We start from the raw sequence: 17,487 nt of genomic DNA, 5'->3' as shown, positions 1-17,487 counted from the left end.
GTGCTAAGAGGTCTGGGTGGTCATGGGCTCGCAGTTGGGTGGTGTTGGCAATCAGACCGGATGCCTGCCCTCAGCCTATTTGCAAGGGGTGCCGTCACACTCAAGTGCAGGGTGTTGTCCCGAGAAGCTTTTGTTGGTGGGCGGGGCTGGAGTCAGGCCAGATGCCAGGGCTGCAGGTGCCCTGATCGGCAGAGCACTCACTCCACACTGCCAGTGACGAAGTTTGGCTGCCAGGGCATGTGGTTATCTTCCCCTCTCTATAGGGTGGGAGTCACTTTGAAGAGGCAGCAATCCCTGCCAGGGCTGCTTATAGGATGCGACCTGGCGAGAGCTGCTTTGGAAGGAGTCGTGCCAGCTGAGGTGGTGTGAATGGGACGAGGACATGGGGGCAGGGTGCATGGTGTTAGCAAGGGAGGTGGAGAATGTCCCCCCTGTTTCCTGCAGGTGGCCCAGGGATCTACATGGTGGGGATGGGGGCAATAGCACCAGTTCTTGGAGAAGTCTCCTAAAGACCCCTGCTTCTCCAGTACCCATTCTGAGATTAGTAAATAAATCTCCTGCACATATACGCCAGGTGCTTTTCAAACTGCTGCTTCTCTGCCATATCTTGGCAGGGCTGTTTGTCGTGCTGGCTCTTTAAGGGGACGATTTCCTATCATCTTCGGCTCTCCTGGAGCTGAGCCACTGATTTTTTAAAGTACCTGGAATTGGGGTGACTGGGTGGCTCAGTCGGTTGAGCGTCGGACTTTGGCTCAGGTCATGATCTTGCAGTCAGTGAGTTCAAGCCCCGTGTTGGGCTCTGTGCCGTCAGCTCAAAGCCTGCTTTCGATTCTGTGTCTCCCTCTTTCTCTGCCCCTCCCCCACTCACTCTCTGTCTCTTAAAAATAAATATTAAAAAAAAAAAAGTGCCTGGAGCTAAAGCCCAGCTGGTTATTAAAAACTCAAAGTTAAGCCCTGTTGTTTTTCAAAGTCAGATGGTGGAGACTCCTCTTCCCGCTGCAGATTCCCCATGTCTAGGGTGCCTGGTGTGCCGTCTGTTCTCCCTTCTCCAGGGCTTGTGTCTCTCCTGTTTGTGGTCAGTCTCACCAGGAGTTCGGTTCCAACCACGACTTCACCCCTCCTACCTTTTTGATATGTCCTTCTCTCTACAACGGACTGGGAGGTCTGTTTTGCCAAATCTTTGGGTTGTTTTCTGGGGCGGATGCACAGATGTGGCTGTTACCTAGCTGTGTCCATGGGACAAGGTGAGCTCGGGCTCCTCTGACTCTGCCTTCTTCCCAGGAAGTCTGCCAGGTGGGTTTTCAGTCCAGGGGTTTAGGGAGAACCATTATCTTCCCACACTGATAAAACACTTTGGCAGAGTTCATGGGTCAGATTTTGAGGTCTCCAAAATGATCATTAGAAATGGGATTAGGGGGAGGTGACCTGTGCGCCTAGGGGCACACTTGGAGGTGACTGCTCTCGGGGTCAGGCAGGTGCAGCCGAGTACCTGAGAGTTTGAGTACCTCCTTGAAGTCTGCACCCTGCCTGCTTGCTCCCCCCACTCTCGTCCTGGTTTTGGAGCCCATAGTGGCTCTCAGACTGTTTTTTAAACTATAATCTACAGTAAGAAACACACTTCACATTCATCCAGTGCACACAGACACATGCACACGCAGAGACATACACACTGAACCAAGATTACAAGTAACAATATCAGTCTTACCTTTGGAATGCACCCTGGTATTTTCTATTCTGTTTTACAAAACTGTTTACGACCCTCTACACCGATTTTCCACCCCACTAATGAATTGCAACCTGCAGTTTAAAAAGCTTTGCTTCAGTAGGTGCTCAATATTTTAAAATGTGGGCTACTTGATGGGATTCCAGTGGCAGCTAAAACCTATCAACCCTGGGCATTTTTCACAATGGGGTTCCTGTGTTCAACAGAAATTTAGGGGATCCTTTACTACTGTCTCTAATCTTGCTATAATAGGAGTTTGGGGGCCACAACAGGAAATCAAGAGCCACCCACTGTAAAATGGAGGGCACCTGACCCCATTCCACTTATGACTCCTGTGAGAGACAAGTAAGCTTTCTGAAATTTCCTACTGATTGCTTCTCTGTTAGGACAGGGAGGAAACAAACAAGACATGTGGCCTTCAGATCACCGTCTCCCTCAGTAATTGCTCTGCACTCCGGCCATGCAGTGGAGGCGTTTATGATACCGCTGCTTTTGTGACCCTTCTGGATGGTCTACCTGGTAAATTGTTTTCCTTAAGGACCTAATAGCTCCCCATGCTCAAATGCTGGTTTTTACTGCAAAAAGAAAAGGGCATAGGAGACACACAATTTAGGGTTTACAGCTGTAGGTATTTTGGATGCAATTGATTTGCCTCGCACGACAGTCAGGAGGAGGGGACGGTAGAGACGAAGAGGTGACTGCTAACAGAATCACCCTTTCTCAGAAAATCGGACTTTTGAAATTGGGAATTTTCAATACAGGAGTATCCTTTTTAATGCAGCTTCATCCATAAAAGATGGATGCTGAAGTGTGGAGGGGGCTCGGACACAGTGAGACCCGCAGACCTCCATGGACCAGCGCTTATGCATTTATCTCTGCACTCAATGAAAATACTTTCTTCGTGAGAACTAGAATAAATGGTGCAGCTTGGTTTAAGATTTGGAAAAAAAAAAAAAGGGGGTGGGGGGAGGCGAATACTGTGTCCTTAAGTGGACAAGCAGGAAAGATAGAAAAAGAAGTCACCTCTATTTTGAAAACATCGTTTTGGTTTGAGTTGTGGACTTCTGCCAATTTTACACCTTGGTCACATACTGTTATGCTGCTTTTCAAAGCGAAGTTTATGGCCAATCTTGTTGTTCCAAAACCTATCTACCGAACATCATCTATGAGCATATAATTATGACGGATACATTATAAGTAAACCACGGATTCAAACTGAGTTTGTCATTTGCGGTGGATATGGCACTCAGTACTCCAATGAAGTGAAGGAAACAAACATATTCTCTAGTAGCTTCCAGTAAGCAGACCATGGGTAGACCTGGCCCAAGGACGTGAAGTTGGGAGACAGAACACTGAGCCCTAGTCATGCTCTCTGAGAGAGAAGGAAGCACCATATTAGATGTGGGCAGCTGGGTGATATCTAGCTGGCCTGAAGTGTTGAGATTGTTTTTTTTAATGTAAACAAAAATGTAATATTTTAAGATTTAATTCTGCATCCTGTATTCAGAGATCTAGCTTCCACAGAAATGAAGCAAAGACTGTTGGGATAAAGTCAGTCTTTTCACTTTTAGTATGAATTGAGATGTTTTTGTACTGTGATTTTTGATAAACCCCTGCCAGAATCTAGCTTTTCATCAAAGGAGTGACCACACCCGTGACCCACAAGTTGGCCTGCTTCACTGGGCAGATTCCAGATCCTGAGGGCCACCCCTGCTCAGGCTGTCTAGATAAGAAAAACTGAGGGGAGCGAAAACAACAATGCTGAAGGAACCCAACGCTCATGCCTTGGCTTTGCATCCTGGTCCCGCAAGCGCTCCTCAACATCCTTACCTTGAAATAAGGGACAGATACGTGACCATCCCAAACACTGGGATATTACCGCTCCTCAGAATAAATAAGCCAAAAGAAAAGCATAAAGAAGTTTCCCACCATGTGTGTTGCCTTTCCCCTGGTTTGAAAATGGGGGTGTCTATTTTAATCCAATCCACTGTTTTTGAAGGTAGTAATTATAACAAGTGCAAACTAAATCCTTTCTGGCTTAGAGTTCAATGAAGCCCAGATACCACGGGCTGATGTATAACGACTGTAATGGAGTATGGGCTTAAAAATGCTTATAGGGGGCGCCTGGGTGGCGCAGTCGGTTAAGCATCCGACTTCAGCCAGGTCACGATCTCGCAGTCCGTGAGTTCGAGCCCTGCGTCAGGCTCTGGGCTGATGGCTCAGAGCCTGGAGCCTGTTTCCGATTCTGTGTCTCCCTCTCTCTCTGCCCCTCCCCCGTTCATGCTCTGTCTCTCTCTGTCCCAAAAATAAATAAACCTTCAAAAAAAAAAAAAAATTAAAAAAAAAAATGCTTATAGGATTGGAAAATTAGGTCTAAAATACTGCCTACCATCGACAGACCCTCGTAATAGCCAGAGTGGTACCAGGTGAGAAAAGAACAAGGATTTCAGCTATCATTTAATCTCTCCAAGCTTTAAAGTCTTCATCTATAAACTACGCATTGCAGGGGTGCCTGGGTGGATCAGTCGGTTAAACGTCTGACTTCAGCTCATGATCTCAAGTTCGTGAGTTCAAGCCCCACATTAGGCTCTGCGCTGACCGCTCAGAGCCTGCTTCAGATTCTAGGTCTCCATCTCTCTCTGCCCCCCCTTGCTTGTGCTGTCTTTCTCTCAAAAATAAACATTAAAAAGATAATAAAATAGGCAGTCCCAGGTTTGAGTGATGATTAGTAACTGCAAACCTAAGGACCCAGCCCACTACCAAGTTCATAGTCTGTGTTTCATAAATGCTAGGTATTAATATTACTTTAACTCTTAGAACAAAGAGAAACTCATTTACTAGTTCAGGGGTAAGGGGGCTCAGATGCATGAAGTCAAGTCTTTGGCTAAAAAATGCTGTAACCCCCAGAACTCCTCACCCCAAACCACATGGCTCTTTCCTGATCCACACCGGGGCTGAGGCGCTAAGAGCTTCAGGGCCATGGGAAGTTGAGGATCCTTTCTCTGACACACAAGTGTCTTCAACTCTCCACTTATGTGCTAAGTGGGATGGAAGAAGGAGACCACTATACTCCTTTCTCGAGAACATCAGTTGCCTGGTCTCGAGGGAGAGGTTCAGTCTTTTGAAGAATCTTAATTAAGTGCCAGTATCCCCCAAAGTATGGCTCAGGCTGCAGAGGAAAGGTAGTCCTATGCCGAAGCATAGCTGTCCAGAGATGATCCAAAGGGCTGGCATATTAAGATATTAAGGTGCACTAGGGGCACCTGGGTGGCTCAGTCGGTGGGGCATCCGACTTCAGCTCAGGTCATGATCTCACAGTCTGTGAGTTCGAGCCCTACGTCGGGCTCTGTGCTGACAGCTCAGAGCCTGCTTCGGATTCTGTGCCTCCCTCTCTCTCTGCCCGCCCCCCCCCCCCCCCCCCGCTCATGCTCTGTCTCTATCTCAAAAATCTAAAAACATTAAAAAAAATTTTTTTAAGATATTAAGGTGCACTCATAGTTATCCGTGTGGACATTACCGTTTTCCAGGTTCTCGCTGCTCTCGTAGCACCCGGAGTCTCGTGGAGAGCATCCACTCAGGCCCTGGCTGTCGACAAGCAGCTTCTCCTGGGATCCCGACTGGTCGCTGTTACCTACGGAAGGTAAACACACAGCATGGAATCAGAGGGGAGTGAAAATCAAAGTCAACCAAATCCCGATTTTTATCCTGTTATCAGTGCACGTTTTGAAGCCTCAGACTTTTGGAAGAGCGCTAATTAAAGTGAATGAAATAAAATGAACGGACGAGATCAGAACAATTTTCCGTAAAGGTAACATCAAAATAAATTCAGGGGGAGAGCCTCTAGTTGCAGTTCATCAATTTCTGTTAAGTTACCCAGAGGAGGACTCTGGCCTCAGGCCTGTCAGGAAGGGAGAAATTCATAGCTTTGTGTCTGCTGTGAGGGAAGGACAATCAGTGTCCTTTATGAGCAAGGGGACCCCGGAGGGGAAGCTTAGGGTGCGTATGCCCCTTTCACAAGCAGGTTATTAGAGATTTCTCTGACAAGCGTCTGGCCGAAGACGTCTCTTCCAAATTAAGTGGTAAATGAAATACTGACTTTAGGAGCATTCTTAGGTCTTGGTGACAAGCTCTCGTTCTCGGATTCTCTCAACAGGAGTAAGGCTGGCAGCTGGGGACATTAACCCCTAACCTGATGGGGGGCACAGGTTAAATCCTTTTGTTTGTTTGTTTGTTTGGAATGTGTTAGAGGGTTTGCTTTCCTTTCTGCCTTCTCCTTTTGTTTTGAGTCAGCGTTTCTGTTCCCCGTACACAAAGGTAAGACGGGGGAAAGCTTGGAAATCCTCTAACCAGGACGCTGAGTAATGGACACTCTTCAGCTGGGCGAGTGGAAACTGAATGTCCCCATTTTAAAGAAGCCTTCTAGAGAAGTACCTGATGTTTCTGTCAAGGGCCCTCCTTATTTCCCCTGTGATTGGCTTTTAGACATTCCCTTATCACCAGCCATGTCACATGCGCATTCTATAAAAGGGGGCACAGAAGGCCTTACGTGGGAGTGAGGTTACACGACGAACACCTTTGTAATATTGTGCAGAGGGGGTACTTGGTCCCATAAAACAGAAACCAAGAACAACTTTTTCTACCTAAAACAAGTAAGTTCATGATAAATGGTCTTGATTTCTTTTCCTTTCTCTTCACGGCCCCTCCCCTACCACATAAAAACAAAACAAATCTGATGGCTTTTCTCAGGTCATTAAGAAATAAATCGCAGGAAGGCAGACGACTGCATCCCACAACGTACAGCTGTTCTACTCACCACTTCCTGTTTGCATTTTTCACATGGAAAGCGTGTTATGACACTAATCCTGGCAGAGTAAGCTGGTAAGGTAAAACTCCAGATTAAGAGGTGCTGTTTTTGGGGAGTGCCTGGGAGGCTTAGCATCCGACTTTGGCTCAGGTCATGATGTCACAGTTTGTGGGTTCGAGCCCCAGGTTGGGCTCTGTGCTCAGAGCCTGGAGCCTGCTTCAGATTCTGTGTCTTCCTCTCTCTCTGACCCTCCCCCTCTCGTGTTCTCTCTCTCAAAAACAAACATTAAAAATACCTAGGAATAAATCTAACCAAAGAGGTGAAAATTGTATAAACTGAAAACTATAGAAAGCTTATGAAAGAAACTGAAGAAGACACAAAAAAATGGAAAAATTTCCCATGCTCCTGGATAGGAAAAACAAATACTGTCAAAATGTCAGTACTACGCAAAGCAATCTACATATTCAGTGCAATCTCTATCAAAATAACACCAGCATTCTTCACAGAGCTAGAACAAACCATTCTAAAGTTTGTATGGAACCAGAAAAGACCCCAAATAGCCAAAGCAATCCTGAAAAAGAAAACCAAAGATGGAGGCATCACAATCCCAGACTTCAAGCTGTATTACAAAGCTGTAATCATCAAGACGGTATGGTACGGGCACAAAAACAGACACTCAGATCAATGGAACAGAATACAGAACCCAGAAATGGACCCACAGACGTATGGCCAACTAATCTTTGACAAAGCAGGAAAGAATAGCCAATGGAATAAAGACAGTCTCTTCAACAAGTGGTGCTGGGTAAACTGGACAGCGACATGCAAAAAATAAACTCAAAATAGATCAAAGACCTCAATGTAAGACAGGAAGCCATCAAAATCCTCGAGGAGAAAGCAGGCAAAAACCTGTTTGACCTTGGCCGCAGCAACTTCTTACTCAACACGTCTCCAGAGGCAAGGGAAACAAAAGCAAAAATGAACTACTGGGACCTCATGAAAATAAAAAGCTTCTGCACCATGAAGGAAATAATCGGCAAAACTAAAAGGCAACTGACAGAATGGGAGAAGATATTTGCAAACGACATATCAGATCAAGGGTTAATATACAAAATCTATAAAGAACTTTTCAAACTCAACACCCAAAAACCAAACAATCCAGTGAAGAAATGAGCAAAAGACATGAATAGACACCTCTTCAAAAAAGACATCCAGATGGCTAACACATGCATGAAAAGATGCTCCACATCACTCATCATCAGGGAAATACAAAACCACAATGAGATACCACCTGACACCTGTCAGAATGGCGAACATTAACAACTCAGGCAACAAGAGATGTTGGTGAGTAATGCGGAGAAAGGGGAACTCTTTTGCACTGCTGGTGGGAAGGCAAACTGGGGCAGCCACTCTGGAAAACGGGATGGAGGTTCCTCAAAAAACTAAGAATAGAACTACCCTACGACCCAGCAATTGCACTACTAGGCATTTATCCACGGGATAGTGTGCTGTTTCGAAAGGACACATGCACCCCAATGTTTATAGCAGCACCATCGACAATAGCCAAAGTATGGAAAGAGCCCAAATGTCCATCGATGGATGAATGGATAAAGAGGATGTGGCGTATATATATACATATACATGTATATATAAAAATGGAGTATTACTCAGCAATCAAAAAGAATGAAATCTTGCTATCTGCAACTACGTGGATGGAACTAGAGGGTATTATGCTAAGTGAAATTAGAGAAAGACAAATGTCATATGACTTCACTTACATGAGGACTTTAAGACAGAACAGATGAACACAAGGAAAGGGAAGCAAAAATAATATAAAAATGGAGGGGGACAAAACATAAGAGACTCTTAAATACGGAGAACAGAGGGTTACTGGAGGGTTATGGGAGGGGGGGATGGGCTAAATGGGTAAAGGGCATTAAGGAATCTACTCCTGAAATCATTGGTGCACTATATGCTAACTTGAATGTAAAGTAAAAACATTAAAAAAAGAAAATCAAAATTTTTTTAAGTGCTATTTTTTTAAACTAATGAAAAATTAACTGGAAGCACAACAGCCGAACGTTTACCTTCCCCCACACAAAAAGAACATTCTGGAGTGATGTCCTCATTATGTGGAAGAGTCTGTGGATTTGAAGCAGCCTTTGTCCTAGTCTAGCATGTTATTTAGGAAAATGATATGTATAAAATGAAGGCTTTGAGCTATTAAGTTACAACCCAGGAAGAGGAATCAGTGTAGTCTGTCCTTGGCAAGGCAGTTCAGTGTATCACTCCAGCCAAAACAGACTCTGAAGTGCTGACCAAGGGGCATAAAAGAGAACACCTGTCCCTGCCCCTGCATGAAAATGCAGACCGCGTCTGCATCTTCAGGGATGCCGGCCTTCACCGGACACCGTCAGGTACCTGAGTGCACGGGGAGTGAAGGGATCCTTCACATTGCCTCACAAAACCAGTTCAGCTGATACGGTCATGGGGCATACGTCAAGGGGCTGTGGTCCATTTTTTTTATTAAAGGTCCAGTCGGCAGCTACTTAGCAGGAACCCAACTATTAAGCTTAGCAAAATTCCCTAAAACTAAAGGCCAGTATTTCCCAAGTAACTTGCCCTTCTTCCAAGAGGTGGGTACGTACCTCCTACATGTACTGCAGATTCAAGGCCATATCCCCTCCCCACACTTACTAGCATGAATGCGACAGTAGAGGACAAGAAAGGGGAGCTAGGACCATGAACAGTCTCACAGTCAAATAAGCATAGGGGACTGGGTTTTGGGGGCTGAAACCCTGTTTGGGCATGACCTGAACTTGGGCCTGAAGCCCTCCCCCTACTCCCACCCCAACACACACACACACACACAGGGAGGAACAATGTGCTAAGACACTGAGATATCCAAACATCAAAAGGTGCTGGTGCACAAGCACCCATGCCATTTTCTGGGAAGCAATTGCCTTGGGGAGGAAGAGGGAAGGGAGTGGCATTCTTGGAGAACACGCCTTTCAGTGAGCTTGTATTTCTTTAAAAAAGAATTGAAGCAACTATGCCAAAATGGTAACTTTAGTTGGATTTTGGGTATGTGGATTTGTTTTTTTTTCTCTGTACTTCTCTGCATATTAGAAATTAATTGCCGATTACAATTTTTAAATTTTTTGTTAATGTTTATTTTTGAGGCAGAGAGAGAGGGAGACACAGAATCCGAAGCAGGCTCCAGACTCTGAGCTATCAGCACAGAGCCCGACGCGGGGCTCAAACCCATGAACCGTGAGCTCATGACCTGAGCTGAAGTTGGCCACCCAACTGACTGAGCCACTCAGGCGCCCGCCGATTATAATTTTTATTAAAATTATTAACCAAGAGCTTTCCTTTGGCAAGCCTACGACAGTGGTTTTGGTATCAGTGTAGGGAAATGCTATCAGACCATTAGAGTCTTTTCCAAATGGAACCCTGTACAGAGGCCTGCATTCCCCACGCACAGACGTGCACGGAGGAGCGCTGGTCGGTCTGCCTGCCAAGCAGTTCTGGTGATGTCCTTCCTGCTCCTGTGGGTGGCTGAGCTAGAAAAGGTGCAAGATCTGAACAGATCTCTGGATCTGTCTAGGGCACAGAAATGCAGTTTGACAGAATCTATGGTGGCCCTCTTGGTCACCAGTTACTTAGAATACTACTTAAAATTTAACTGCACTGAATGTAAAATCTTACAATCCTAGGATAAGTCTAGAGCCAGACCCTTGGCACTAATCAGCACCCTGAGCCCATGAAGCCTTTGTTTTAGAACCAGTAAGAGGACGAGCTACTTTTTGCACTGGGGATAGTCTGAGCAGGGGCGCAGCACAGATTTTAAGAAGCAAAGAACCCTCCTTAGACTTTCTGAGTATGCCTCATCATAGGTTCCCTCCTACAAAATATCCCCTGGTGCAAACCTCAGGACGGTGAATCTGAGCCAGTGTGGCAGGACAGAGACTAAGAGCACATCCAGCCTGTCTTACCCTCTGTGTTTAGCTTCGGTCCTCCTAAAGGAGGAAATGTTCTGAATGCTCCAGGAAACGTAATGGACAGGGTTGATAAGCCAGCTGTTCTCAGTGGCTGAGGAAGAGCAAATGAGCTATTTTATAGAGCAGCTGTGGTCCAGGAGACTAGATGATTTAACGTTAATTGATATCAGTATAGCTGGCTGGCCACACCAGGCACGGGGCCAGGAGGCTCCTTGTGCCCAACCTGGCCACAGACCCCCAGGAGACACCTCCTATACCAAAGAGACGTAGTTATGAAGTGGGATTAACTATGAAACACAACTCTCTTCAGATCTATCCCTGAAGGCAGTATGTTTATCTAGGATTCAGCCATCTATTTGATGGTATGTGGTCCTCTATATTATCAGTTAATTTAGAGGGAGGACCGATTAAGCAGAAGTGAATTTAACTGTACTGACTCACTTGCTCCCATGTCTCTTGGGCCTGATGCATTCAGTAATGTATTTCTTTCCCACCATTAACCATGGTTTGGGTTTGTCTTTTAGCTATAGAAATGCTATTAGCTAGCGAAGCAGAGCACGTGAAAGAAAATGCATTTGAATTCAATAACTAGGAAAGATACTCCCCTCGTGATGCATAATTTCAGGAATATTTTTGATGTCAGATTGAAGAATAAAGAGCAAGATAAGACTAGGCTAATGGAGCAAAGGATACAGTATATTCAAATAGACTACATAAAAGCTGGGAGCTTACTGAATGCTGTCCATGGACTATAAAAATGAGCTATCACCTCAGCTGAGAATTTGCAATATGGAATCTCTTACATATTCATTTCAGATACTCCTGCTTCAGTGGAAGCCAATGAATGTCATATATTCATTAACCATCCTATTCAATAAGAGAACAATTCCGGTGTGCTTTGAGAAGTAATTAACCCTTGGCTGGGCAAGATACTCCCAGTATGTCTGTTACCTTTGTGTATCCCGATGGCATGCTGAGGCTGCACGTCCCATAGTGCCTAAGTTGGCATCTATGGGGTTAAGAAGACCGCAATTCAGGGGCGCCGGGGTGGCTCAGTCTGTTAAGCATCTGACTTCAGCTCAGGTCATGATCTCACAGTTCATGGGTTCAAGCCCTGCATTGGGCTCCGCGCTGACAGTACAGAGCCTGCTTGGGAAACTCTCTCTTTCCCCCTCTCTCTGTCTCTCCCCTGCTTGCACATGCACTCTCTTTCTCTCAAAGTAATAAATAAACAAACTTCAGGGCACCTGGGTGATTCAGTCGGTTAAGCGTCCGACTCTTGATTTCGGCTCAGGTCACGATCTCGCAGTTCGTGAGATCAGGCTCCACACAGCAGATTCTGCATGGACAGTGCGGAACCTGCTTGCGATTCTCTCTCTCTCCCTCCCCTACTCGTGCTCTCTTTTCTCTCTCAAATAAACTTTTAAAAACAAATAAATACGGGGCGCCTGGGAGGCTCAGTTGGTTAAGCATCTGACTTCGGCTCAGGTCGTGATCTCACGGTTCATGGGTTCGAGCCCCATGTGGGGCTCTGTGCTGACAGCTCAGAGCCTGGAGCCTGCTTCAGCTTCTGTCTCTCTCTGTGTCTCTCTGTCCCTCCTCGGCCCACCCTCTCTCTCTCTCTCAAAAATAATTAGAAAAAAATAAACTTTAAAAACATGTATTTTAAAAAAGAGATTTTTATATTAAAAAAAAAGACACTGCAATTCAATCCTCTCTTACAGCAGCCTTTTCCTCAAATGTTACCCAGAAACATGCCAGGAAAGGGGCCAGCAGTAAGGTTTTCTTTGCTCCCACATAAACCAGAAGGGCTACATTGGAAATTTGTGCCTTTGTGCTGCTGTTTGACATAATACAAAACTGGCCCTGGCTTTGGATCAAGTAGGACCAACTGAATGACTCTAGGGACGTGAGCATGTGACCGATCTAACGAGGGACACTTGTGTGCCGGGAGGGACTTACTGTCATATTCCTGTAACAGCTCCACCGCCGTCAAGAGAACAGCCCTGTGTTCCGGGTCCCTGATATTTAACTCATCCAAATCTTCCTCCTCCAGGAGCTTAAAGGTGTCCAGGTCTTCATACCCATTGAACAGGAAAGTGGGCATGTGCTCCTGTGAGGGAAAGAAGCCAAGGGAGTCAGCAGGCCCTGTGATTCTGGACCCTCAAGCAGCCTCGAACCCCTAAAGTCTTTCCACAGTCCGTTTCACGTAGCTGGAAGATTAGTAAGTATCGCTTGTAATCTGCTGTGTACCTCTCAGCCCTACAGCTGAGCAGGCGCGCAAGGCATTTCATTAATCAGGGGTCAAGGACATGTACCTCGCAGGCTGACATGGGCCCCGCTGGCTTGCATTTTCACTGTGCCCCTGCTTTAGGGCCTCTAACGCTGCAGCGTGCACAGCCCAGGAGACTTCTTTCGTTTATAGGGCTGCTGAAATCCAACTCAGAAAGCGCGATGACTTCCTCAGGAGCACGAGGGTTGTGCAGGGAGGAGACCGAATCTACTGCTGCGGCCCCAGTTCACTAGATCCTGAGAGGGACAGGGGGAGACGGGCCGTGGGCATAAATCCTCAGTCTGAGGAGCTGAGGGAGCAGGACACCAGGGGTTTGTGTTTACAGCCCTTCCTGGTAGTAGCTCGGAGCTCACGGCTCTCTGGAAACTGTTCTTGGGGCTAATAGCAAGTTCTGACCGGGGACTTAGGCGGTCACCCACTGCAGAGGTCAACGGCAGCATTAGAATACCGGTACCTATTTCTGTAGAATAATGGCTACTCATCATAGTAACGGGCTGCCCTTGTTGGATCACACAGATGACTCTTTCTCCTTCCCTGAATGTGCCCTTGCTTAATTTAGGAAAAGGAGAGGCAGCAGGGAGCCAAATGTGACCAGAACAAGAAGAAACTGACTTTCAGGTTGATCCGATCAAGGAGATCCTCCACAGATTTGGGCTGGGGTGGTCTTCCTTTTCTCCTCCTCCTGGTGGGGCGCTTGGGCTTCTCTTCTTCCTCATTTAGCACATCTACATAGATGAACTTGAATGTGCCAACCTTGTTGTTCAACAGACCCATCCAGGTGCCCATGGGTGGCTTGCTGATTATGTCGATGATGTCTCCTTTCTGTGGCCCAGGGAACAAAGATCCTTCCATTAGGTACATCTCTAGGCATGAACCCTGCACCAATTAGATGTGTTAACCACACAGATGAGAAAATACAACGAAGGGCCAGACTCAGGGTTCCACGGGTCACTACACACGAGTGGGAGCTTGGCAAAGAGCCAGAGCTCTCCTGCCTCTGCTAGATTCCTTGCAGGCCTGAGGTCTCATACCCTCCACCTCCCCTTCACCACAAGGTGAAACGTGGCTGAAGTATCTCTTGGTGCTCATGGCTGGCTGGACACCTGGGTGGCCCTCTGGATGCCTGGCCACCATCCAGAGCTCCTACTCCCTAGAGAAAGAATTTCCCACCAATCAAATGCCAGCAGCAAGCCCTGTCGTAGAAGTGCTTCATACATTTTGTGCAGCTCCATCTGTCCTGTAAAAACCTCACTGGTTAGTCATACAGAGAAGGCAGTAAGGTTTCTTCAGCTGGAGAAAGCAAAACCGGAGGGGGGGGGGGGGGGCGGGGACAACAGGAACTCTAAAAGGAAGCCGAGGTCAGAGGTAAGGACCGGTGGAGGGGACGGTGATGACAGAGCATTAACATAAGACCCGCCTTCGTCCTAAATGCTACCTGGTTTTCGGTTTTGTTTTTCTGTACTGAGGAGACCAGTTTATCACAGCAGCCAAGATACTGGCACCACAGTAGCCCAGCACTCAAAAACAAGGACAACAGAACACCTCTTAAAGAAACCGTCAGTCTGAGGCCGGGCAGAGACGTACCTTGAGCTTGAGTGAGTCCGTGTCATAGGGACTAGGCGTGAAGTCGGTGTGCACCCTGGCGCGCCCGCAGAAGGGGCCCCGGTAGGGGGGTTCCTCATCATCACCGTCTTCTGACTTGACACTCTCCCTGTTGCTGGTTGAGGAATCCGTGGTACTTACGGTCTGACCACCTGCACAGGAAAGATAGGAAGAACCAGGGTAAACACAGACTTCCTGTGTAGCAAAGCTTAAAGGCATTAAAGGTCATCACAGATCAGGAAATTAAGGGACAGATCAGGGAAGTCACAGGCCACAACCGTTGTGTCAGGACCACGGCAGGGCTGGGTTAGGAGTCCAGGGGATCTGAATTTTCTGATGGTTATTCCTAATCAACCGCCTAAATAGACAAGGGACTCCAGCAAGTTATCTTTATGACCCAGGAATCCAGGAGACAGACTCCCTAATGGAGGACACCGCAAGCCTTCCACATTCATAACCTCTCAGGCATACTGTCCTTACCCCTTGTGACAGACAAGGAAAGTCAGAGAAGTCAAAGAACTCGCACAAGGCCAGGCGTTCTGAAAATGGTGGGTTTGAATTGGTCTCCTCCCCCACGCCATTTGGCGACACCACCATTAGTCCTGGAGTGGTTGAATGGCACGCATTATCTGTGACATTTATAATTCGCTCTTTCCCCACGTCTTATGTTGGTCATTTCAAGAGCCTTTGCCCTTGACTTCTTCCCTTCCATTCTCCAGATCCTTCCTCCGAGTTGCTTCCCTGTTTTCTCCAATCAAAATTCATCACCCGTTTGTGCCACTGCTGTAAGTCTGCTACGAAACAAATATGACTCTAGGTCCAGACATTTCGCAGGTCTGTCTCTAACAACACCCGAAGGGTGGGAACTTGTTCTTTTCATCTTTCGATTGCCTGACCCTGACACCCAGTAAAAGTCTGATGTGGACTCCAACGGAAACCATCTATAATTACAAAAGGGACGCACTCATCGAGCTCTGGCCACTCAGAGAACTCCGTAGACTCTCGACAGAACCTCCGGCTTTGAGCTTCGGTTTGTCCGTGTGTTCACCGTCAGGCTGTGAAGACGGAGGGGAGCCGGGCATTCCCTCCAGGCCCGAGTCCTATAACGGGTTTCAACAAAATTAAGTTTCATCAGCGTGGACGGGTGTCCTTTTATAATTTGAAGCAATTTAGCCCCAACTAAATCAATCTAATCCATTTTTATCCCCATATTTGATTCTGTACCCCAAATCCTCCTTTTTAATCTATAGCCTTGCTTCAGTTTAAAGTTGCTCATGTAACGCAATCATTCTTCATGCTCAAATAGATGGTCTTGAAATCTCCAATATATACATATATATATCTACCTCTTAGAACATTTTATTAAAGGCTTAAAAGATAGGTAGCATAGTCTATAGGTCGGTAGTAAAAATGAACTTCAAATGCAGATCAAGTACAATCTACCAGTAATGTGTGATTTTGAAGTACTATCAGAAAACATTGACTCAATCTGAAGAGAAATGTTTATACCTTAAAGCAAAAATAAGTAAATAAAAGACCAGATTCTCTATCTGTTTACATAAATTATTAAAATTAGTTCATGAAATAACCAATTTAGGATACAGATACATAGCAAAAATACCTTTTTTTTTTTTTTTTTTTTTTTTGGTCTGTAATAAAATTTCTATACGTCGTCTGTGGTTTTAGCTTCTTTCACATCCTTTATGCGTGCAGCATAAAAGCTGTGCAGTCCCTTTCAGATCCGAATGAGGACAGTAGTGATTCAGCAGTACTTTTTACTTTTGGGGCGGCCATGAGACATTATTCTTATTTTGGTGGCCCCTCATTTGCACATGTTAAGTATGGCACGCTCATTTGATTAGTGGTGCTATATGGAGAAGCAGTATCATGCTTTAAAAAGTTTGCAGTCTGATTGGTTTACTTGCCAGAACATACCACTTTCTGGCATATCACATAGCCACGTGAGCACAAAACCATCTAAATGAAACCTGTTATTTGCATAGTGCCGAATCATCAGAAGAGCTTTGACGCGATTCTGCGGGTCCTGCAAACATTTAAGGCAGCCTCTGACCCAAAGCCCATTTTTTTAAAAGTACGCTCTAGGGGCGCCTGGGTGGCGTAGTCGGTTGAGCGTCCAACTTCAGCCAGGTCACGACCTCGCGGTCCGTGTCCGTGAGTTCGAGCCCCGCGTCGGGCTCTGGGCTGACAGCTCAGAGCCTGGAGCCTGTTTCCGATTCTGTGTCTCCCTCTCTCTGCCCCTCCCCCATTCATGCTGTGTCTCTCTCTGTCCCAAAAATAAATAAAACGTTGAAAAAAAATAAATAAATACAAATAAAAAAATAAAAGTACGCTCTAGGCCCAACATGGGGGCTTGAACTCACATCCCTGAGATCAGGAGTCGTGTGCTCTACTGACTGAGCCAGCCAGGGGCCCCCCAAACATCCCTTTACATTTAAGGAAAATGAACAAACCCCCAAAACAAATATAAACAGAGGTGCCATCAACTGAGGAGTAACTGAAGCTGTGAAGTATGAATTCCTGAAAATATTTTCATTCCTCTTTCTGAAACATCAACTAAGTCATCTTTCCAATTATCTTTAAAAAAAATTTAAGCTTGTTTTGAGAAAGAGAGCGCACACGCATGTAAGCAGGGGCGGGGCAGAGAGAGGGAGAGAGAGAGAATCCCAAGAGTCAAGCACTGTAGATGCAGAGCCCGACTCAAGGCTCGATCTCACAAACCATGAGATCATGACCTGAGCCGAAATCAAGAGTCGGACACCCGACCAACTGAACCACCCAGATGCCCCTCCAATTATCTTTTTTAATGCTTTTGGAAACACCCATCTTAAAAAAAACAGCAATATGAAATCTACATCTCTGATACTGTATGTTCTCAAGTACTTTACTAATTTACTCATCGCCTATTGTTTACCTATGAACAGGTACTGTTTTTTAGGTGCTGGGTGTACAGCAGGGACAAAGCAAAGATCTTTACCATAATGGTTGATACATTTCCTAAAATGTTTAAAAATAAACCTTGCAACATTAGTTTTCTCTCTACAAA

General features: G+C 46.0%; 1 protein-coding gene across 17 annotated transcripts in view; it reads right to left on the bottom strand.

Annotated features, from left to right (window-relative positions):
• The window catches only part of SASH1 (SAM and SH3 domain containing 1), a 335,608-nt gene that overhangs the window by 15,664 nt on the left and 302,457 nt on the right, over positions 1–17,487 (bottom strand). For all 17 annotated transcript variants that reach the window (XM_045499954.1, XM_045499960.1, XM_045499956.1 and 14 more), the window contains 5 exons: positions 15,388–15,523; positions 14,406–14,575; positions 13,434–13,643; positions 12,491–12,641; positions 5,241–5,354 (listed from right to left, as the gene is read on the bottom strand). In XM_045499954.1, the coding sequence (XP_045355910.1) occupies positions 5,241–5,354; positions 12,491–12,641; positions 13,434–13,643; positions 14,406–14,575; positions 15,388–15,523 (781 nt within the window). The remainder of the gene's footprint in view (positions 1–5,240; positions 5,355–12,490; positions 12,642–13,433; positions 13,644–14,405; positions 14,576–15,387; positions 15,524–17,487) is intronic.

This window comes from Leopardus geoffroyi, chromosome B2, assembly GCF_018350155.1.
Source record: "Leopardus geoffroyi isolate Oge1 chromosome B2, O.geoffroyi_Oge1_pat1.0, whole genome shotgun sequence".
NCBI classification, from domain to species: Eukaryota; Metazoa; Chordata; class Mammalia; order Carnivora; family Felidae; genus Leopardus; species Leopardus geoffroyi.
The sequence above is the reverse complement of the archived record's forward strand: the minus strand, read 5'-3'. Positions and strand labels throughout refer to the sequence as shown.